The 25,047-nt window shown below is 39.2% G+C and overlaps 1 protein-coding gene across 3 annotated transcripts in view; it reads left to right on the top strand.

Annotated features, from left to right (window-relative positions):
* Positions 1 to 25,047, top strand: part of FILIP1 (filamin A interacting protein 1) — a 216,148-nt gene that overhangs the window by 127,623 nt on the left and 63,478 nt on the right. For 2 of the 3 annotated variants that reach the window (XM_012932143.2, XM_004605908.3), the window contains exons 3-4: positions 11,481 to 11,654; positions 21,347 to 21,525. In XM_012932143.2, the coding sequence (XP_012787597.1) occupies positions 11,481 to 11,654; positions 21,347 to 21,525 (353 nt within the window). Of the gene's footprint in view, positions 1 to 11,280; positions 11,390 to 11,480; positions 11,655 to 21,346; positions 21,526 to 25,047 lie in introns of those variants that run through there. The other variant, XM_055136362.1, reaches the window with a different exon arrangement.

The following is a 25,047-nucleotide window of genomic DNA, read 5'->3' as shown; positions in this document are numbered from 1 at the left end:
TTATAATTTTAGCCTCAATGAGTCTGTAAAATAACCATCTCTATCTTCTATTTGAGTATTATTGTGTAATTGATCATGCTAACATTGTTTTCTAAAAAGCAGGAAGAAAAACATTTGAATTCTCACAGTAATATCTAATAATGTAATAAATTGCATATATTTTCCTTCCATTTATAATCATAATAAATATGCAGTCTATCTATAATATTCCAATTTACCTAACTAGGATAAAAGTGTAATACAATTTGTATGGGTTTAAAGATAGTTCATTTCCTGTTGCAACATCCTGATGGAATGTACTGTTTTTCTTTATTTAGTTTACATATTTTCTTTCTGGAGTAAACCTAAGAAGAAAAAGTGACTCCTGCCTGAATTGTAGACAGAAATGTCAAATGGAAGTGTAGACATTGATGCAATGCAATTATTTACATCTTTTAAACAAGACTGGGTAGTAAAGGTTTTTCTAAGATTCCCAGTACAAGTTATGCCCATTTGATTTCACATCACTTAATAATATTTATATTTATTTCAATAAGTACTTCAACAAATATTTACCAAATACCTATCGGGTGGTCAGGCTCTCTTTTAGTAGACACTGTAGACTCAGTTTCTGCCTCCAAGCAGGATAAGTAAATGAAGAAAGAAATGGGCAAGTAAATGAATAAATCACCTTATTTAAATAGATAGAGAACGTTGAGTTCCCAACATTAAATGGAAAAACATTCACCGTATTGGGCTTGTGTTTATTTTCCAGGCACATCTTTTCTAAGGTGTTTTGCTTCGTTGAAGTATTAGGAACATATTTAGGTTGTTAACTAAATAATACATGAAAGGATATGGTGTTTAGGAACTGTAACTGCTTAAACTGTTTTTTCTGTAAGCAGAGAACTAGATTTATTGTTTCCTCAAAATGTGTCACTCATTTAAAGGCAAAGGCTCTTGGCAAAAACGTCTTGTCTGAGATCTCCAGTATTAGTAGGAAAAGGTAAGCTTCTCAAACTTGACATCCATACTGTTTTCTCACCCCAGGAAACTGTGTCACTATGCTGGGGGGAATAATGGCATCTATTCAGAAACTCCCAAATTGCCCTCCTTAAAGCAAAGGATTTTTGTCTTGTGTTTTGTCTTAAAATTCAAGTGACTATCAAAATTGCATTAATATTTTGGGTTTGTTGTTATGTTTTTTGTGGGGTGTTTTTTGGGGGGAGTGTTGTTTGAGAGATACACATGGCAGTCCCCAGAGCTGACACCTGGGCTCTATTCTCTGGGACCATTCTTGACAGGGCTCTGGGGAATTGGACCCAGGTTGACTTCATGCAAAGCAACTTACCCATTGTACTAGCTCCATGGCCCCCAGAAATTGCCTTAATATTTTGAAAGAATTTTTCCCACTTTTTACCATGCACAGCATTATGAATCTCCATGTTTCAGGAAGGTGTGCCCTGTTTGACTTGCAGCTCTCTGGCTCATTGTGATTCCACCATGCCAGCCCAGGGCATGTGCATGCCCATTTTAGGAGTATGGAAAAGTTCTGTCACATGGCCTAAAAGCTAAATATTCTTCCCTATTCATTATGGGTTTTCTTCCAAATATAGAAAACCCCACAAGTATTAAAAATAGTTAAAATTGTTGCCAGGCAGAATCATCAATAATGGTTTTTTCCTTTTAGGTTTTGAAAACACTGTAAAATTCGGTTTCTAAGTGTAGTAAGTCTACTATGCATGCCCTGTTATGCTCCAAATGTTTTGGAGCCTACTCACTGTTTGCCCAACAATGACCACTCATCATAGTTTGTGTGAGTCTGACCTGGTTTTCCAAGTTTCAGCTTCGTGAAACCTGCGCTTAGTTCCCAATGAAACTGGTCACACTAACCTCTTTCTGCTGAATTCACCTATCAGCCATAGAGCAGTGGTTTCTAGGAACAGCTATGCTTTAGAATCGCTGTGGAGATCATTTAAATTTCAGTTCTAGAGTGGTACAAACAGACCTGCTTACTTAGAATTTGTTTTAACACAGCTGATGATTGATCTTTTCACCACACGAATATGCCTATGTCACTGCCCTGATATTTTCCAAGGCTTCTTGCTATTCCCTGATAAAACAAAAGTCAGTGCCTGGTTTCCAAAGCTTTTTGTGAATTGATCGTCATCACCCCAGCCTCATAACACACTAGTCCATACAGCAACATCTGTTTGAACTTTGCCTTTGACATCTTGACCTAGAGCACGCTCATCCCAACCCTTCTCTCTTTCTTTGTCTCTTTTGCCCTCTTTCCTGTCATGAGTACTCACTGTGTGACTTTTGGACACTTCCTAAAGGTTTATTAAGATTCAAGTCAAGTATTCTTTGAGAATTCAGATGCAATTCTCATTCTATATATCCTCCATTTGAAGGTTTATCAGGTTATATTATGAATGTGTTTTTCAATTGCTTATATACCTTTAGATTTTAAGCCTTGGGGTGCAGTTATACTTCTGATAATAAATACAGTGTAGGTGTTGGAGCGATAGTACAGTGGGTAGGGTGTTTGCCTTGCACGTGGCCGACCCAGGTTCAATTCCCAGCATCCCATATGGCCCCCCGAGCATCACCAGGAGTGATTCCTGAGTGCAGACCCAGGAGTCAGCCCTCAGCATCGCTGGGTGTGACCCAAAAAGCAAAAAAAATAAAAAATAAATCATCATTATCACCATCATCATCCCATTGATTGTTGATTTTCTGGAGTTGTTCTCAGTAATGTCTCCATTCATCCTAGCCCTGAGATTTTAGAAGCCTCTCTTTACTCGGCCTTCCCAACGGTGCCGCATTGGAGGCTCTTTCAGGGTCAGGGGAATGAGACCCATCATTGTTACTGGTTTTGTCATATGAATATACCACGGGGAGTTTGCATGTGGGCAGGAAACTCTTGGTAGCTTTCCAAGTTCTCCGAGAGGGAGACCGAGGCTATAAAATATCTCCTCGAGCTTGGTTTTATAGTTTCTGGATGTTGGCCATTGATGGGATTACACGGTGCTGGGGGCAGTTTCTGGGTGTGGCTGCCAAGCTACTGGAAAATGGGGGATCTGGGCAGAAGAAGCCCAGTCCCAATCCGAGCAAGCTTGGAGATCTCAGCCCCAGGTCCCACACACCTGGGTTCCTCTGCTGGTTCCTTCTAGCGTGAGGCTCATCCAAACGTGTGGAGAGGGCCCTTCAGCATGGCTGTGGCTGGGTTCCAGAGGTTTTCAGCTATGGGGGCTCTGCTCAGCACTCAGCAGTACTAAGGAATATTTTCTGAATCTGTGCTCAGAGATTACTTTTAGCGGTGCTCAGGGGACCATATGTGGTGCCAGGGATTACCAGAATTGGATGTTTATAAGGTAAATGCCTTAAACTCTGTGCTCTCTTTCAGCCCTAAAACACAAATTACTATATAAACCCACCAAATGAAAGATAAACTTAATACGTATTTTTAAAATATTTTGAGAATGCTTCCCCCACCCCAACCAAGTTATGACATTTGATTTTTACAAAACCTATCAAGAAATTGATGATGTTGATTTTACTTAAATCGTGGATAGTTGTAACTTTTTTGTTTTGTTTTTGTAGTATTCCAGGCTTATTCCTGTCTCTGTGCTCAGGAGAGACCCTTGGAGGTGCTTAAGGAACTGCAAGTAGTAGAGGGATTGAATAAGGGTTGGCTACTTTGCAAGGCAAGCACCTTACTGGCTCTCTAGCCCTGGGTAGTTCTACAAATAAAATGAAGTATAATGCACAACTATTTATTTTGGGAGGTTCCAGGGACCAAATTCAGGGTTCACACATGTACATATTTTACTCTAACACTAAGTTGCATCCCAAGCCTGAAATGGCTGATTCAATCAAAGCTTTTTCTGTGTAGGCTTCACCTACCTTTTTTTGTGGGGAGGATTAAGGGGTGTGCTTGAGGCCACACCCAGCAATGCTCAGGACTCAACACTCAAAATTCACACTGGCAGGGTCTAGGGACAATATGAGGTGCTGTGGATCAAACCCTGGTGGGCCACATGCAAGGCAAGTGCTCTACCCACTATACTATCACTTCAGCCCCGACCTTTTGTCTAATCCTGTACCCCTGATCTCTGCTGTCTCAGTCCAGCCCACACTGTTGATTTTCTTAGATGAATCACAGTCACTCTGTTGTTTCTGGTCTTTGCAGAGAAGGTCTTTGAAGCCGTGGAATGTTTTAAATCAGCTCTTTGAAGCCAATTGAGACCGAGTCTTGCTCCACAGGTGCAATTTAAGTTCTGCAGGGGCATCTTTGTGCTTGTCCCCTGTAGGCCTCCTTGTGCACAAAGAGCCACCACACAGGATGAAAGGGAAGAATGTGGCTCTGCCCTGCCTGCTCCATGCACTCATCTCGTGTTTACTTTCTTCTGAAAACAGTTGTTGAACAATTTTATGGTCTCTTTTCTAGAATTCTCATCAAAGTATTCTTCCTCCTGTGTTCTTTTACATACATTTAAATACAGGGAACTCTTTAGCTGCTTCCCAGAATCCTGGGACTACCCACTTGTTTCTGATACAACTCTGAATGAAAACACTAATATTTAGAGCCAGAAATATCCTTATGTTCTGATTTTCATTCAATACATAAATATTAACAATGTACTTAAAATGAAAAGATGTGGGGTCTCATTTTGAAATAAAGTGAATCTATGTTTAAAAGTCTATTGTTATCACATATCTTTATTAGTTCATTGACTAAATGGAAATTACAATATTATTTGCAACATTGAACAATTTTTTTTTCGGTGCTGGGAATTGAACCCAGAGCCTCATACTTGTAAGACAAGTGTTCTATTGCTAAGCTACATCCCTGGCCCTCTAAAGTAATTTTAAAAGCAGTAGCTTATAAACAGTATTTGTATTTTTTTTTCAATTTTCAATTTTTATTTTATTGAATCACTGTGAAAAAAGTTACAAAGCTTTCAGGTTTAAGTCTCAGTCATATAATGATCAAACCCCCATCCCTTCACCAATGCACATGTTCCACCACCAAGAACCCCAATATACCCCCCTCCCTCACCCACCCTCCTGAGTGGCTAATGATCTTCACTTTATTCTCTCTATACTTTGAACACATTCAATATTTCAACAGAGAACTCACTATTATTATTTGGAGTTTCCCCCAACAATCAAACCTGCTTAAAAGGCATCTTTTGATAATTTATTTTCCACTGTTGAGAATGAAGATTATGTGAGCTCATGGCCGCGCAGTTTTGGATTTCTGATATTTTAGCTCAGTTCACAGTCTAGATGCATTTCTTTAAGAAGTCACTGGGTGCCAAAATGGGTTAGTAGACCTCCCAGTTCATAGTCTTTAAGGTGCAGAGGGGCCATTTCATGCGGCTGCTCTGGATCTCATCTGGGCAGAGAGCATGCCAGTAACACCCTCATCCCATCATCTCCTGTGAGCCACGTCACTGCAAACTCATACCTCTGGGTTGTGAATACTAGAAGATGGCATTCGCCACGTGGGTGCCGTTGCTCTTGCTGCCATCTCCCCTGCAGAAAGAAAGGGTTGAGAGAGAAAATCCTTTCCCCTCTCTGGGCGGCATGGGGTTGTAGCTCAGTTCACAGTCTAGATGCATTTCTATAAGAAGCCGCTGGGTGCTGCTGGGTAGTATTTGTATTTCTTTAGGAGGCTTTATTAGTTATTAAAAAGTTTTTGTAGGAGCCATGGAGATAACACAGGGGCTAGGGGAGCATGCTTTGCATATGGAAGACCCTAATAATGCAAGGTTTGGCCTTGGTGGCCTCCAACCAATATTGGGCCAAAGTAGCTCTACATTATTAGGCCCTCGCATTGGCCCTTCCTGCCCAGAAGTGACCGCAGACATACTGAGTACTCTTTGAGGGGAGGCCTCTCCTCCAAATCAAGGTGAAATTATGGTAAATTTATGGTAAAATGATGAGGTTCTGATTGTATTATTCAGTATTATAACTCCAGCATACCATTTTTCTTGGCAATTAGTGCCCCAGGTAACTAAATCAAGACTAAAACATGTAGTTTATAAGTATATGAAAATTAGCACATTTAAAGCATAAGCACAGAGAGAAGTAAATATTTTATATTAAAACAAAGGGCTGGAGAGATAGAGCACAGTGGGTAGGGCGTTTGCCTTGCACACAGCCAACCCGGGTTCGATTCCTCCTGCTGACCTGAGATTTGATTCCTCTGCCCCTCTCAGAGAGGCCAGCAAGCTACCAAGAGTATCCTTCCCGCACAGCAGTCCCCATGACATATTCGATATGCCAAAAACAGTAACACTAAGTATCACAATGGAGACATTACTGGTGCCCGTTTGAGCAAAGCAATGAATTACAGGACAACAGTGCTACATTAAAACAAAAGAAACTTTTTTTTTCTAAGAGAATGAGGAATATTTGGTCAAGGAGATAAACACCAACCATATTGACATAACTTTTTTTTGGGGGGGGTCACACTTGGCAGTGCTAAAGATGTTACTCCTGGCTCTGCACTCAGGAATTACCCCTGGTGGTGCTCAAGGGGCCATATGGGATGTTAGGCTTCATGCAAGGCAAATGCCCTACCCACTGTACTATCACTTTAGCCCCGAGATAATTTTTTAACTGAAGAGATGAATGTTTTTAAATGAAATAGCTACTTATTTTCATTTTTTGGATGCTCTGAATTTATATTATTAAATGTTTGTGTAGTTCCTGTGACATAGAGGAATTGGTATCTCCATTTTTCAGATAAGGGAACTGATTTAGGGAATTAATGTTTGGAATGAGGCTGCATTGGTTAAAACCTTTTTAAACAATGGACTCATTAAGGACAAAGCATGACATTTCTAGACATTTAAACTATGTTAGTCTTCTTTTTTGGTGGGTGCAGTCACAAGTTGTGTTCATAGTTTATTCTTGACTCTGTACTCAGTTGTCAATCTTAACAGTGCTTTGGGGAATCCTGTACAGTGTCAGGGATCAAATCAGGGCTGGTCACATGCAAGGCAAGCACTTTAGCCCCTTTTCTATCTCTCTGGCCCAAACTATGTTCATTTAAAATGTTATGTTTAGCTAAAAAAAATCTTACAAAATTCTTTTTGCATCCATGTAGCAAAAAGACATCTAGCTATGGGCACTCAACAGAAATAATAAAAAGTTATTACTCCTAACATAGCATCTACTATGTGCCAAGTTCAGTATTAGGTATTTTGTATCTGATCTCATTCTAAGAAGAATCATAAAAGGAAACTATTTGGGCCCTGTTTCACAGACAATAAAATTAGGTAAAAGCAATAATAGTAATTTATACAAATCAGAGGACACAGCTGGGAATGGAATCAAATTTTGAGTTTCTTCAAAGTTGAGCTATTTCCTGTTCCATGCTATAAAATTAATATATTTTAATTAATTAAAATTTATATTTTCTTCTTAGCCTTAAGACTTACTTAATTTCTTTTGTGCTCAGATCATTTAAACTTAAGATAAGTACCAGTGAAATTGTGTGTTCAGGATGATTTAATTTTCTTTTAAGATCCACTCTCTGACCTGAAAGCACATTTAGGGAAAGACATATTTTCAGAATATGATTTATGTTGCTTTCTGTTTAATTTTAACTGCAATATGTTGTTTGTGAACGTGATACATGGAAGTAATTTTGCTCTGGTTCCTTCAGCTGTACTGCAATGTACTAATTAGAATCAATGTTAAGAGGGAAAAGCTATCATCTTTGGACTAACTCCTGTCAGTACACTTTTTTCTTTATCGTTTTTATGTAGGTAATATTATTAATGAATATATATAATTTTGTGAACTATACATTATACATTTCATGAATACCTCATTATGACACCAAACTTATGATCAGAGTTCCTGTTCCCCTCCACCAATACCGCAGGGACCCCCTCCTGTCCACCCATCCCTGCCACATCAGGTAAACTCAGCTCTACAACAAAACCTTCAGTTCTTTTTTTAAATGTGATTTTATTTTTATAAAGTTGTTCATAATAATTTATTACATTTAATATTCCAATCCCACCACCATTACACCTTCCCAACATCATTATTTCAAATTTTCCCAACCACCACCCAAGTCTGTCTCAATAGCATGCCCTAAAGATTTTAATTTGTATGGCTTGCAAAACCTCCCTTCTGTTGCCTTTGGCCATTTGTTGTTCCTTTACTCTATTTCCTTATATCCCACATGTGAGAGATCTCTTTTGATTGTGGAATTGATGACACCTACATACATATAGATAAATAAAGCTAAACTCTTCAAATTAACAAAACTGTAAATCAGTGATAAGTTGATAATTTTAGAAGCTCTATGTCTATTTTTACAAATATCTAGAATAAAAAATCAATAGCATGACTAATTCTATGCTAGTACATTTAAAATTTGCATAACATAGAAAGATCATACAAATATACAATTAGTAAGAGTGAAGAGAGAATTCCCTAAGCCATTGCTTGTCTGTGAAGTGTTATATCGTTTCTTCAAATTCAAATGATAATCTGGTTGGATAGAATATTCTTAGTGAGCTGTTCATATCATTGATTAAAAAACAACAACAAATTATCTCCCAACTTTCTCTATCAGCCCAGAGAGTCTCATTTAATAAGTCTGCTGTAAATCTTGTTTGTTTGTTTGTCTGTTTGCTTTGTGGCTTTTTTTAATTGTTTTTTTTTTTGGGGGGGGGACCAAACTTGGCTGTGCTCAGGGATTACTTCAGGCTCTGTGCTCAGGGATCATTCCTGACCGTGATATGGAGTGAAAAGAATTGAACTCAGATCACCCTGTGTATCTTTTCATCCCCAACCTGCCTTGAATCTTTTCTTTTTTTTCAATTAAACAAAATGTATTAAGACACCATGATTTACAAAGTTATTTATAATTGACTTCAGGCATATGATGTTCCAGCATCAGTTCCACAACCAGTATCAACTTCTCTCCACCAGTGTTCCCAGGTTCCTCCCACCCTCCGCCTGCCTGCTTGGTGATTCCAAAGCAATCAGGTTGGAGAAACTGAATGTTTTAGAAAGGCTTTATATTTATAGTCAGTCATGAGGGATGAACATGGAAGAATTTCCTGCCTGAAAACCAATAGCAATCTATATCCCTTAGGCTCCTTTAGTCGCTATATACAGATATGCCTTGTAAAAGAGTGCTTGCACTGAGGGATAAGTACACGCTAAAATACAGCTAGGTGAGCTGTGCCATCACTCTAACAGAGAACTGTATCTGCTGGATGAAGAGCACTTATGCTCCTGCCTTCACAAGCCACTGTACAGGCTGCTTGACTCTTAGGCTGTACTTGTGTCCCTTCATAGAGACATAGACTTTCTATCAAACTGTTTTTTGACTTTAACTTTCTTGCTAATTCCAAAGCACTAGATTTTTCACTCACTGTATCACTGTATCACTATCATCCTGTTGCTCATCGATTTGCTCGAGTGGACACCAGTAACGTCTCCATTGTGAGACTTGTTGTTACTGGTTTTGGCATATTGAATACACCATGGGGAGCTTGCCAGGCTCTGCCATGCGGGCGGGATACTCTCGGTAGCTTAGCAGGCTCTCTGAGAGGGATGGAGGAATCAAAGCCGGGTCAGCCGCATGCAAGGCAAACGTCCTACCTGTTGTGCGATAACTCCAGCTCTAGGTTTTTTAAAATTAATATTTTCCATTTTTGTCTTGAAATGAGCACAAGTATATAGGTCAGAGAGAGCATGGGGGGAAAATCTGAAAATTCTAGTCCATTGACGTTTCTGTAATAAATGAGTCTTTAGTCATCAAGAATTAGATTAACCTGAAGACTATAAAAAAGCAATAAAAGTGCAAAAACTCAAGACAGATAAAGTATAATGATTCTATCTCAGGGTTATTTAGCTCCTGATAATGAGTTAGGTTCATAATTTCAGATCTATAGTTAGCACAGAAAATAAATCTATTTCTTTGCTACACACTGAAATTCTATTGTAAATATTTTGTTCTTCGTACAAATTGGAATGAAATCGAGGAACTTTACACTGTAACCAGAAAAACACGTATATGACCAGATGGGAGTACATTTAGCAAATGTCAGCTTGATCACAACTAGAAAAAAACTACTAAACAGTACAAAGTACACCCAGATGTATTTGCATTAATTATGTGATGGAGACCATGATTAATATGATATGAAATCTATAATTATGTGGCTTTCTCAATAGCTTCCACAAGATATCAAGATTTTGCTAGGAAACTGAAAGGAAAAACCGAAAGAAAAATTCTAAATTTCCCAGCCTTATTTAACTGGCTTTAAACCTGGATCTTAAAAGGATTAAATTTACCTTCCCTGAGAATATATTAGACTGAGCACCATCACAGTTCCTAATCAGGAGCTGGAGAGATAGTACAGTAGGTGGGGTGCTTGCCTTGCACGCAGCCAACCTGGATTCATTCCCAGTATCTCAGATGCTCCCTTAAGCAGAGCCAGGAGTAACCCTTGAGCATCGCCTGGTGTGGTCTCAAAATAAACAAACACTCAAAAAAGAGTTCCTAATTATCAGGGATGGTGAGTTAGTACATTGGGTAGCATACTTGTCTTGCAAGTGGACAATGCAGATTCAGTCCCTGGTGCCCTACCAGGAATGATCCTCTGAGCCCTACCAGGAATGATCCCTGACCACAGAGCACTACTGGTGGCCCTAAAACAACAAAACATCTTTTTTAAGTTCCTAACTGTTTCTACTAATCCAGATGGAATTAGTTGATGGGAATGAGGAAAATCCCTAATAAAGGCCTTTTTGATAATTATGCATGGGTAATCACTAGAAACGACTAGAGCAATAGTACAGTGGGTAGGGCATTTGCCTTGCACACGGCTGACCTGGGTTTAATTCCTCTGTCCCTCTCGGAGAGCCTGGCAAGCTACCCCGAGTATCCCAGCCGCTCAGCAGAGTCTGGCAAGCTACCTGTGGCGTATTCGAGATGCCCAAAACAGTAACAAGTCTCACAATGGAGATGTTACTGGTGCCCACTCATGCAAATCGATGAGCAACTGGATGACAGTGATACAGTGATATAGTGATACAGTGAATCACTAGAATGGGGAGAGAAGGGTTTTATTCTAAACAAGATTTAAACACTCCTTTGTGATCGTAAATAGAAAACTCAAGTATGTGGTTTCCGTCATGTGCACTAAAACAGAGTAAAGATCTTGAGAGCAGTTCTATCTCCCAGAATCACTGCAACTTAGAAAAGGCAGTTTTTATATAGTTAAGATTAGCACAGACCCTTTTTCTGCTAGCCTGCTTCCTAGCAACCTGAAACGGAGTATCTGCCTGCCAATCTGCTTTTGGTGAAAAATAAGCACAGAAGACCCAGAGAATTTGCCAATAGCAAATTCAAATATTCGGGGTATAATTGATATGCTCTGTATGGATTTTTGTGAGCCCTGCATGAGATCTACATTGTCCACCTTCTCACCTTGCTGTATTTTCTTCCTCAGGCCAGAGAAGATGTGATCCACATGCTGAAGACAGAGAAAACCAAACCGGAGGTTTTGGAGGCTCATTACGGCTCAGCGGAGCCAGAGAAAGTGCTTCGAGTCTTGCATCGAGATGCCCTTCTTGCCCAGGAGAAATCTATAGGAGAAGATGTCTATGAAAAACCTATTTCAGAGGTAAAAGCATGACCCCAGCACATTCCCTTAGAGGGGAGCATCAGAGTGATATCGTCACATTCTTCCATTTAATAGACTTTCAGATTTTCTCTCGAAAGCAATAATTTTTTACAATGCAGTAATATAGAATTAAGGTAAAATGAAATTTCATGCATTATATTGTCCATGGATCAACTTCAATGATGAGAAAATTTTGGCAGCTTTCTTAAAGAAAGCTCAAAACCCAAAATGCACTTCTCCATGTGATTATGATAGATATGTGCTTTTGGAATCTGTTGTCTTATTTCTCTAATTTGATGCAATGTATGAAAACTTAAATGCAACTCAGCTTTAGCATTCAGTTGTCAAGCTTGTTAGTTAATTGGTAGTAACCTAAAATTCTATTGATTTGATTATTGAATTCTTGGTTATAAAAACCACTGTTTTGATGTTTTCTCTGTTAATAACTGGAATGTCTACATGTGAGCAACTAAAATATAATGCTTGAGACAAGATTTTAATAAAATGCTTAGAGAGGTTTTATAAAGTGAAAGTAAATTGGATATGCCTATAGTCAAGCATATTTATAGATTTTATTAAAGCTATTGATTTGTTCTTTTAATTTTTTATTTTAGACACCAGGATTTATTCATGATTTCACATGTTAAAAATATTCTCATGTTGTAGTAAAACATGTGATACAGATTAGGAAACCAGCTTAGACATCTAGCCACACTTATTCTTCAAAATTCATAGATGTAAAATTAGCATCAGCGAATAAATGGTATCAAAATGTGAAGAAATCTATTATAATTTATTTTTAAACTTACATCAGGACTTTGCAGCAGCTCAGTTTGACAGATCTCAGACAAAATTCTCTGTAGACTATGAATTATTAGTGTCATAATTTTCTAATTTCTGCAACAAAGATAAATGAGCCCTGCTCTCATCTTTTCTTAAAAGTTAAGAGGTGGTTGGAGGCATAGTACTGCAGTTAAGATAAATGCCTTGCAAATGGCATGGGTATCAGGTCCCCTAAGTACCATCTGAAATGATCCCTGAGCTCAGAGCCAGGAGTAGGCCCTGAGCACAGCTAGGGTGACCCCCGCAAAATGATGATATTTTTGGATGTAGTCAGAAAAATGATCATTTTCATGTCTAAGACCCATGGTTAATAGCTGCGTGTAATTTTGACAGGTCACTTAGTTCTTCAAGTTTCCTCTTCTGTGGGAAGTAATAACACTGTACATCTCATAAGGTTATTTTACGGATTGACTAAAACAACAATAAAGCTCTTAACATAATATCTGGCACAAAATAGGTACTCAACAAATAGTAGATATTAGTGTTTACTGGGCTGTATGAGTGATAATTGGTCATGTCCCTAATTAGTTCCAGAAGTTGAAAGGATTGAGTATAAAAAGATAAATAAAGGTTAGTGGGATGAGCAGTAGTAAAGTGAATAGGGCACTTACTTTGCATGTGGTCGACCTGAATTCCATCCCTATAGCATACCATATAGTTCCCCGAGCCCACCAGGAGTATTCTCTGAGCACAAAGTCAGGAGTCAGCTCTTAAGCACTTCCGAGTGTGGCCAATATATGTGTGTGTGTGTGTGTCTGTGTGTGTATTGTGTATGTGTGTACGTATACATGTGGGTATAGGTCAAAATAACAGTTTAATACTATTATTATAACAACTTAGATTGGAGAACTCAACTTGGGTAAGTGGTATTGACTTGGGTTTCTGCAGAACATAACACTAACTCCTTGGCTTGAGTCGAGAATTTGAAGAATGATTTCTTCTTTAGGGACATGGTAGAAAAGACAGGGCTCATTTTTTCTAGTAATGCCAAAATAGTGAAATCCTGGACCAGAAAGAAAACTCAATGCATACAGAAGGCACAGATTTAATCCTAGTAGAACATGGTCCCCTGAGCACCACCTGGGGTGACCCAGGTAGACAGAGTCTATTACTATGAAAAGTCTGTTACCCAAGCACAGAGCCTGGAGTATCCCTTAAGTACTGTCAGATGTGATCCAAAACCAAAACAGCAACAATAAAACCATGGTGAAGTCTTACTTTGTGAGAGCCATAGAATGCTAGAAGGAGGAAAGACAGTTTTTGTTATATAGAGATTTAGAATTAAATTTAAATTTAAATTTATTAGGCAAGAATCCAAGTACAACACTGTTCTGTTAGCCTCCTGGAACTGCTAACAGTTTAGCGTTTATTCCTAGAAGTCATGCTACACCTCAAGTTAAAAAAAAAAAAACTGAGTAAAGTCCAAGATATTAAAGATTCCTGGGGACTGAGGAGTTGTTCCAAGTGTCAGGTCATATGCCTTGCATGTTTGATACCCTGAGTTTGATTCTCAGTACCACATGCCTTTCCCAAGCACTATGGCCCCAGGCCTTCAGACATCACCTGATATGGCCTCTATAAGTTAAACAAAGTCTGTAAGTCTTAAGTAAATTACAAAAAAAAATTAAATTTCTATTTTCTTCAATTCTTTTTTAAACATTTATTTATTTTCTTTGGGGGACCTCCCAAGCAGTGTTCAGTTGGCCTAAGGATGCCTCCCATTGATACAAATACCCTTGACCCTTTAACAATCGCTCTTCTCAAATTTGTAATTCTATTTAGCATTGACCAGAGGGCTCTTAATCTTATTGGGGTAGAGTTCATTTATGATTTTGTTATTCTTTTTCCCCTCAGGAAAATGACAGACTCATTCGCATTTTCAAGATTGAATTAGCACATTCTGGAATCCTTCTGTTCAGTTTTTTTTTCCCATGGTCTGAAAAGTTATTAGGAAGCATAGAGTTATTATAGGACTAACTTCACAGTCATACATTTAAAAAATACAAGAAAATCCCCTCCTCTGGAGTCAATTTATTGCAAATAAAATATTATTTCTTGACCCTGGGACTCAGCACTATGCAGATCCATGTTGCTCTATTTAAGGTACAATTTCATCTTGTCATTTCTCTTTTTTTAAGGGGCAACACCCAATTGTGCTCAGGGCTTACTCCTGGCTCTTTGCTCAGGAATCACTTTTGGTGAGGCTCATGGGGACCATATGTGATGCTGAGGGTTGAACTTAGGTCAACCGCATGCAAGGCAAACCCTTTACCTGTTGTACTACCTTCCTGCCTCTTACCAATGACAAAAACAAAAGACTCAGGGTAAGCCTAAGAGAAGAGGATGAACAAAACTTTCAGGTATAAGGATTCAGACAGTCTGTTACCATGAAAATGTTCGTACTTGTGAGAAAGGACAGACCCCCAGTGAGATAAAATTATCTGTGTGTATTTTCCTTGTCCTTAGAAAGTAGCATTTAAAACAAGTGTGTCTTCATTTGCAACATCCTCCATGCCAAGGTCTTGTTTTAAGTGTTTTTTTTCTTTCTCACATACATATGTGAATATTTCAGGCATCTTTTTGTTTTCTTTTTTTTTTTTTTAATTCTCTGTAACGGGCCTAGAAACCTTACATTACCAATAGTTTTCCTTTTTTTTGGATCACACCCAGGGATGCACAGGGATTATTCCTGGCCCTGCACTCAGGAATCATCCCTGGCGGTGCTCAGGGGACCATATGGGATGCTGGAAATAAAACCCGGGTTGGCCGAGTGCAAGGCAAATGCCGTACCCGCTGTGCTATCGCTCCAGCCCCATAGTTTTCCTTTCTGTCCCTATATTTCAAGTGGAGTGTGAGTCCTCCCCCAAATAACCCTTCTGAAGCCTATGTGCCTTAGGATTTGGGGCACTATAATTTCACTAGCTGCTACTTTTCCTCACAACTTCCCTTGTATTTTCTGCAATAAGAAAGTATAGGACGGATGTAGTTTGGTTCGGGCCATTTTCTTCAATTATTTTCCCTTATTTCTCACTATTCCTTGAATCTTAGGGGCTTTTTAAAATTTGTTTGTTTGCTTTACTTATACTTTCAGAAATCTATTTTCCTACTATTTCCTTCTTGTATTTTTTGGTTTCCCTCAGGAGTAGAGGCAGAGTCAAGAAGTTATAGGTTGTCAAGAGCATCCTTTGTTCAACAAAAATCCTATCTACTTTTATGTCCTTGAATTGAATGATCCTCATCAAAGCCCATGTTCCCATTACAGGCAAAGGTGATTGATCTCATAGATAATGTAGACTCTACATACTGCTTCCCTACCTTTTGTCTATATCATATTTTCTACAGCTCCTAATTTTTTTTAGCCCCTAATGTTTTGAATTCTCTGTGGACCATCTGTAATAGATGACAATGTGCCCTCATCATCTCAGATTTTAATTCTTACATTGACTCATATATGATGCGACCATTGTGAAGAGCTATTGTAATTATAATTGTAATTGCTATTCAAGGGAAGCTCTACATTCCAGTTATCTCAAAAGACTCTCGGAAGTTTTGCTAGTATATTCCTATATTATTTCCTGGGTACTGACCCTTCCTTGTCAGGAAACTCACATTGCTCCATTCTCTGTGTTCTGTCAGCTAGATCTCTGGTTATCCATTCTGACTCAACAGTGACAAGAGCTTTCTTCTTTATAGTGCTATACTGAAGAGCCATTAGCTTTATGGATAAATTGACATGGGTGTTTAAAATCTCCTATTTCTTTACATAGATACTTCCCTCTCAAAATTTCTTAATATTTCTCCTTTAGTCCTCTGCTAGATGCAGCTAAGACATTTCCTTTTGATTCAGAAATTACTACTTATCTCAAAATTTTTTTGTTTTGTCACCAACTTGATTCACTATAATAAGACTTCTAGACACACATTTTCCTTAGTAAATCTTACCTTTGATTGTGTTGTGATGGTTTGATGATCTCATTGAATTTTCCTTCCACCTTAGTCCAAGTGGGAGCTGTATTTCTAAAGCAATAGGTGTCCATTTCACTTTCACTATTTGTTAATAGATTCTCACATTTCTCAATGGCTGAACCACAATTCGTATCTGAAAGCTAAACTGTGGACAAAGTGCACATGATTAATGAGTCTACAGAACTCATAGACATGAGAGGTGGTCTTCAGAGACATAGATCTAAGGCCTTAGTCCAACTTATTTCTCTCCTAGGAATTCAATGCAGTTCCAAACAGAGCTTCAAGTATCAAGTCTGGCACAGATGATCTATTACTAGCTCTGTTATTTCTATATCCAGAATTTAAAACAAAAAGTTAGATCCTCACACTTGCAAATGTTATATTACTGAGTATTTGCTACTTCTGGGCCTGGGAGATAGTTCAAAGAGATGAAATACATATCGTACTTGTGTAAGACCCTGAATTTTGTCTGTAGAACTGCATGGCCCCAGTACCATAGGAGAGGCTCGAGATTGAAAAGTTTATTTTCTCTGTTGTTTAAAGTCTAGGTCTGTAGTTCTGTGTTAAAAATAAAGTGTACACACAAAAGTCTTGGTGTGTTTCTTGTGTTGAGATGAAAAGATAGTCTTCCTGATTAGTGTAATCGTTGAGGGCAGAGCTGCTACAGGTGAAGTGAACATTGCCCAAAAGAACTCAGCAGAAGCATCTGTGCCCCAACTCTGGGAGCAGGAACCAACCAGTCTTTCTACTGTTCTTTCTTTCCTTCCTCCCTCCCTTCCTTCCTTCCTCCCTTCCTTCCTTCCTTCCTTCCTTCCTTCCTTCCTTCCTTCCTTCCTTCCTTCCTTCCTTCCTTCCTTCCTTCCTCCTTCCTCCCTTCCTTCCTCCTTCCTCCTTCTCCCTTCCTTCCTTCCCTTCCCTCCTCCTTCCTTCCTTCCTTCCTTCCTTCCTTCCTTCCTTCTTCCTTCCTTCCTTCCTTCCTTCTTCCTTCCTTCCTTCTTCCTTCTTGGTCTTCTTCTTTCTTTCTTTCTTTCTTTCTTTCTTTCTTTCTTTCTTTCTTTTCTTTCTTTCTTTCTTTCTTTCTTTCTCTTTCTTTCTTTCTTTCTTTCTTTCTTTCTTCCTTCCTTCCTTCCTGTCCTTCTTTCTTTCTTCTTTTTCTTTCTTTTCTTTCTTTCTTTCTTTCTTTCTTTCTTTCTTTCTTTCTTCTTCCTTCTTCCTTCTTTCTTTTCTTTCTTTCTTTCTTTCTTTCTTTCTTTCTTTCTTTCTTTCTTTCTTTCTTTCTTTCTTCCTTCCTTCCTTCCTTCCTTCCTTCCTTCCTTCCTTTCTTTCTTTCTTTCTTTCTTTCTTTCTTTTCTTTCTTTCTTTCCTTTCTTTCTTTCTTCTTTCTTTTTCTTTCTTCTCCTTCCTTCCTTTCCTTCCTTCCTTCCTTCCTTCCTTCCTTCCTTCCTTCCTTCCTTCTTTCTTTCTTTCTTCTTTCTTTCTTTCTTTCTTTCTTCTTCTTTCTTTCTTTCTTTCTTTCTTTCTTTCTTTCTTTCTTTCTTTCTTTCTTTCTTTCTTTCTTCTTTCTTTCTTTCTCTCTCTTAACACCTGGCCATGCACAAGGCTTACTCCTGAATCTGAACTTCAGGATCATTCCTGATGGTGCTCAGGGGTGATACCAGGCATAGAACCCAGGTCATCTATGTGCCTTACACATTGTACCATCTCTCTGGCCCAAAGCAATCCATTTTAAAGGTCCACATTGAAAGAATATGTTAAGATTTTGCTCCTATATATGCTGATCAGAAACTTGATATCAATATAGTCTGATTTTTATTTCTTTTCTATTTGCAGGAGTTTGGGGTGGGGAGTGTTGAACTATTATCTGGTGTTGTTTAGGAACTCTTTTGGGATCTGTGCTCAGGAGTGACCCTTGAAGATGCTTGGGGGACTATACATAGTGCTATGGATGGAATCAGAGTTGGCCACACACAAGACAAGCACCTTAATTCCTATACTATGTCTCTGGTCCCTAGTTTAATTTTTTTCTTCTCAAAGTGCTCCTTAATGGCTCTCTCTTTAGAAATCTCAGTCAAGCATCCAATTAACTATGCCCTTATTCCCCTCCAGAATTCCTTGAAGAAATTGAGAGATAACCGCAATGAGTGTGACAAATGTGTCAACACATCTATCTTTATTGTAGGTATAGATCATTAAGTGACCACCACTGTGTTTTCTGTTGCTTTCTTCCTGACTTTGAAGAAACAACCTGAAATGGTATTTGGGCCTACAGAGCACAATGCATATCTTCTGGAAAGCTGAGTGAAAAACCAGAAATGAAGAAACTGACAAAGTCTCCTATCCTAGATACAACCTTCAAATTAGTCACCCTTCCTTTTTCAGAGAGCAGGGGATAGCTATAGAGAAACAGAAACTGCTCTTCCAAATGTTGTTTTTTAAAAGGGATTCAGGGTTGTACCTTATAGTAAAATAATTATGTTTTTAAAAGTTCCTATTTCTTCATATCTGATGATGATGTTTCCAAGAAGCTTGACAAAGTCTATAAAACACAGCAAAAATCACAGTTAGAAGATAGTAGTTTTGGATGAAATATTCTGCAATAGGAAGTTATCCCAGTTATTCCAGAAAATCTCCTGTGTAGAAATTGGACCAGCAAGATAACTAAAAAAACTGAGCACATATTTTACATGCAGGATGCCTGGATCCTATCACCAGTACCACACGGTCCCCTGAGCATTGTTGGGAATGAACCCTGAGCACAGAATAGGGAGTAATACAACTAGGTGTGGTACAAAAACTTTAGAAAAGAAAATAGAAGACTGCATAAATGTATCAGAACTCATGAATGTAATGTATTCTAATACCTGATGATCTCAAATAGTTTCAGCCACTAATTCATTTGAGCTTCCCCACCAGACTAGCTGGTCACTTGCTCTTAAGAGAATTGAATAGAGATCTAATTAGAAGACACTGAAGATTTTGGGAGCAAAGTCTCCTAGTTTGGGCCCCAGAAATTTATGCCAATGATAGCCTGGAATTTTAGGAATCTCAATCCTCCTAATAACTGAAAAGCAAAAGTGGCAGACTCAGAGGAACAGCCCTGGCAGTCACACCCTGTGAAGTTATCCCGTTGGATTTAATAAAAGTGGCTGTGGAATTGGTGATGGATTTTAAATATGGTGTGTATGCTTCAACTATAGCAACGAGTCATGTAGTGATGAGGAATCAGCAGGCTTTCCCCTTCAAGAGATGTTTGGCAATGACTGGGGATTGCTTTGTTACAGTTGGATGTGGCACTGCTAGCATTTACAGGGCAAGATTTATCTGGCATGTTGCTCCATATCCATCATTGCAAAGGACAGACCCCAAATAATAACTATTTGGCCTAAAGTGACAGTAGTCTTGAGACCGAGATAAAGTTTGAAAGTTTGAAAATAATAGATGAGGGACTTACCAATAAGACCCAGTCTAATTTAACAAACATTTGCTGCTTACTTTCTTCCAGGCACAATACTAGCCACTGGGCACCAAAAAGATGATTGAGAGAGACAGAGACAGAGAGAGACAGACACAGACACAGAGACACAGAGACAGAGACAAAGAGATTGAAACAGAGAGTGAGTGAGAGAGAGAGAAAGAGTGAGAGAGGGAAAGAGAGAGAGAGAGAGTGTGTAAGTGTATGCCATAAAGGCAGGCTAAGTGGGTGGAAGCAGGAGAAAAACTGGGGGCATTTTGTACACTAGTGAAGGAATGTGTGAAGGAGCACTGTATTACTGAAGCTCAATCATAAACAACTTTGTAACTATATGTCTCACAGTGATTCAATCAAAAGAAATATTTTTAAAGAGGAAAAAAAGTTTAAAAAAACAAAAAGGTGATTAGGGTATAATCCCTCAAAGCCTAACCAGAGAAATATGCACAAAACCTTGTAATAATATTTGATAAGACCCATTTTAGTTGGAGATATGTGCATTCTACAAGTTCTGAAATCCAGGCCTGAGTGATAGTACTGCAGGTAACCAGCTTCAGTCCCTGATATCCCATCTGGTCTCCTGAGTGCAGAGCCGGGGGTAACCCCTGATCATTGCTGGGTGTGACCAAAAAAAAATAAAAATAAAATAAAAATACATGTTCTGACATGCTTCGTCTTCATATTTAGAATCTCTTTTTAAAAAGAAAGAGAATTATGGACCATTCATACTTTCCCTAAAGATGCAAATATCATAGATGATTACTTCCAGGGAAGAAGCTGGGTAGGTACACATGACAAACACTTGATTTTCTGAAAGCAGGAATGATGTTGGCCTTTCTTTCTGAGTCCACGGCATGGCACCATATTATAAAAATAGAGAAAAATTTTATTCTCCTGAAAATTTAGGAGGACTGGAGCGGTAGCACAGGGGCTAGGGTATTTGTCTTGTATGCGACTAACCCAGGTTCAATTCCTCTGTCCCTCTCGGAAAGCCTGACAAGCTACTGAGAGTATCCTGCCCGCATGGCAGAGTCTGGCAAGCTACGCATGGTGTATTCGATAACAGCCAAAAACAGTAACAAGTCTCACAATGGAGACATTACTGTCGCCCACTCAGCAAAACGATGAACAAACGGGATGGCAGTGCTGTGCAGTGCAGAAAATTTAGGAACCACATACAGGTTCACAGAAAAAGGGCCGCCATAGACCAGAAGTGACTGCAGTCTTCTTAGGGCTACTTTGTAACAGTCAGTTAGATTAGAGCAATGGAAGTGCGAAAAATTGTAGAGTGTCAGACTCCATGATCTCCCCTTCCAATGCAATAAATCATTAGACCACTGTAAACATTATTTAGAGCAATATGCAAATGAAATAGAAATAGTAAGTAAGCTCTTTCCCATGTTTACTCACCTAGCTGGACAGACTGGAGGAAAAACAGAAAGAAACCTACCGGCGTATGCTAGAGCAGCTGTTGCTGGCAGAGAAATGTCATAGGCGTACCGTGTACGAGCTGGAGAACGAGAAGCATAAACACACAGACTACATGAACAAGAGCGACGACTTCACCAACCTGCTGGAGCAGGAGCGGGAGAGGTAATGTGACCTGGGGGAACCATTCCCTCTGCCTGCCTGTTCCTCCTGTCTGGGGTCAGACTTTGGTCCAGTCCCTCTAATTCCAATATCTGAATAGTTTGTGACCATGGAGCATGACAAAGTTTTACCTGAAACAGTATCATATGTTTGCCTGGCAGGTAGGATACCAGATTCCACTGAGAGCCAAGCCACCATCAAACTGGCAACTGCTACTTGACCCTCCCCCCCAACCCCCACCAGGAACTGATATTTGAGCTAGATCCTGAGAATGAGGCACCTTCATTTAAAAGACCTCTCTAATAATTTTCCTATCTTGGGAAGAATCAAGCTTTTATTTTGGAGGTTACAAATCTACCTATTCAGAAAGACAAATTGTTACCCATTTAAAATGAATCCTATTTGTTATATTTGGTTCATGTCAACTGTTTAATGGCTAAAGGGACTGTCTCAGGAGTCAAGGGAGCAGAGCTTGCATGTCCAAAGACCTGAGTTTGATCCCTGGCACTGCATGGCTCTCCAAATACCACTTGGTGTGGCCCTAGTGCCCTGGGCACTGCAGGGAAATTCTTATAGTCCCCTGCACAGCTCGGTCAGAGAAACCCCACATCACTGGCCTGAGCATTGAATTGTCCAGCCTGCATAGACTGAGTGTCAGCCTCATGAGCATTGCTTCTGGAGACTCCCTTCACACCCCCGTAAAAGAACTACCCGATTAATTTCCTTAGTTATGGAGTTTTTAAGACTCAGCATAAAAAATAAATGCAAATAGAAGAAATCAAAAACTCAATGTGTTAAGTCTTCTGCATCCTTGTAGGTAATTTTCAAATAAGAAATTGCCACACTGGGGCCGGAGAGATAGTACATTGGGTAGGGCTTTTGCCCTGCACGCAGATGACAGGAGTTCAATACCCGGCATCCCATATCGTCCCCCAAGGACCACCAGGAGTAATTCCTGTGTGCAGGAGTACCCCTGAGCATAGCTGGGTGTGACCCAAAAACAAAAAAGAAAAAGAAAAAGAAATTGCCACATTGGAAACAGAGGTTTCAAACGGGAAAGCTTTATAGTGAAGTCTTCCAAACTATCCAGGTTTTTCCATTATCTTCCTTTTAGCTTATTCTCTGTCTTTTTTTTTTGTCTTCCTCAACTGAACTGTTATGACTTCTGAACTCAATTTTTGAAACCAATGGTATTGAATTCTGGTTCTTTGAGTTGCCAAGCATGTCTCCTTCTCTGTATAAGATGTTCAGAGTAAGAGCCAGTTAGCAACACCTTCACCAATCCCAGTTTTATTAACTATTAGAGTACAAAAGTGAGATCTGATTTGCTTTGGGGGAAAGTCACAATAAGAGTAAATATAAGCATGAAATTGAGCAGGTTTGGTTTATTTTAAAATTATTGGTAATATTAATATTATTGGACTTGGTATATCTCTTGAGGTGGGAGAAATGGAAAAAAGGACAAAGACTGGCTTATGTTACATACAATGTTCTCAATGTATGATTTCCTAAAGTCTAACTTTAGTTCCTGCAAGCTGTTAATTAGCTCTGTGGTGGAAAACAGATGGTCTTATTCGACATTTGGGGGTAACGCAACAGGAAAATAAACTCAGCCTCCTGAAGCCCTGTGGAAATTCCAAGTTCAGACATTGCAAACAGGGTTCTAAAGATAATGTAAGTCACATGTATGAATGAGAGCTCTCAAGTTTGGTGTTGGGTTGTCATATAGCAACTTGTTTGATGCTGACCTTTTAAAAGACCTGAAGTTAAGTGGTTTGAAAGAAGATCTGCATGAGTCCATTCTTTTCTTACCAATTTGTCAATCACTTAGAACCAAATATGTCTCTTTTCTACAGTTTTCCACCCAAACTCAATGCTGCAGCTGATATTAGTTCACTTATAAATGTCAGTTCAGCTGAGGTGTGAGTGAAATGACTGCACTTTCTAGGCTGTTTCTCTTTATTTTTTATTTCTGTAATATTTGTGTCTGGACTGCAGTGATAGCACAGCAGGTAGGGCATTTTTTTTTTTGCCTTGCACACGGCCAAACTAGGTTCAATTCCTCTGTCCCTCTCGGAGAGGCCGGCAAGCTACCAAGAGTATCTCACCAGCACAGCAGAGACTGGCAAGCTACCCGTGGCATATTCGATGTGCCAAAAACAGTTACAACAAATCTCACAATGGAGACGTTACTGGTGCCTGCTTGAGCAAATCGATGAACAATGGGACAACAGTGCTACAGTAGTACAATATTGGTGTCCAGAAGAGTAGGTGAAATAACACATGATAGCTTTATAGTTTACAAAATGCTTTAAAATTCATGGTACAGTGGGCTTACTTCAGATACATGTATCTGCTAACTTTACAGTCAAGAGTAGATGAGCAATTCCAATCCCCTTCCCCTTTTCTTGAGTTGTTTAAATGAGTTAGAAAAATGACAACCATCACCTTTTCTGAACCAAGTGCTATGTAGAAAGTTCTCAAAACCAAAGTGATGTTTTTAAAAGATGTAAAGATGCTTTTGATCCTTTGATCAGCACCCCTAGGATATATTACCAAATTTTCATGTTTTTTGATAACATCTATTACTCAACTCTTTAATAGCAAACTAATTAAAAGTTTAGAACTGTTATTTTTGACTTACAAGGTTACACTGAATTGCTCTTTCTTCTTAATGGTTTTCCCCAGATTAATCCATTGACAGCCCACCGATACTTATGCCTTCTCTGACACTCATTGTGCTACGTTAAACACCCCTAGTAGCTCCCTGAATTTCCCTGTGATGAATTGGATGCATTCACCATGATCGGCTCACCGAATTCCCAGAGCAGTGAAGCTTTTAGTACCTTTTCAAAGGTCAGACAGGGGATTCCCGCTGCCCTTTGGAAACTGCCCCCACTGAATCTGCTTTTGGTTAAGTCTTCTTCTTGAAGTAAGCGGTCATAAATAGATCTACTATGGGGACTGGCAGGAGCTGATCTTGAGGAGGTTTTCTTTCCTGTGGGCTAAGTCTACAAGAAGCTCCTTCCCAAAAGGACCTTGGACCTTGGTGGGTCAACTATCCACCCCAAGCCCCACTTCATGATTCAGCCAGGGTCTGTCTGGGCGCCACACAGTCCCAGCACCCTCACCAGAAGCTGCACTGCAGCTACTAAAGTCCCAGGGATACCAGCACTGGTGAGAATCCTCATGCAGATTATTAGTTCCCTTTTTTTGCAGCTTTGTTTTGCCATCCCCTCTCTGTCTCCAGAAAAGTTCTTTCTAACTAAGAGGAAAAAAGAGTCAAGAACTTTTCTTTGGAAACATTTCCTGTGTTTCTACTGTAAGCCTGAGTGAAGGAAGGATGAATGTAGAATTTAAGATAAACCTAAGCGATTTGCTCCTTTACTAACCTAGCTGCTCCCACTGTGTGTATAAATAGTTCTTTGATTTGGGGTAGGAGGCCACAGGGAGAAGGTGCACAGTCACAGGACTCTCTGAGGCTCCACTATCTCTCCTTGTCCTGCTCTCTTATGTTGTCACTTC

Source organism: Sorex araneus, chromosome 4 (genome assembly GCF_027595985.1).
Source record: "Sorex araneus isolate mSorAra2 chromosome 4, mSorAra2.pri, whole genome shotgun sequence".
NCBI lineage: Eukaryota > Metazoa > Chordata > Mammalia > Eulipotyphla > Soricidae > Sorex > Sorex araneus.
Note: the sequence above shows the minus strand (reverse complement) of the source record. Positions and strands in the feature narration are given on the sequence as shown.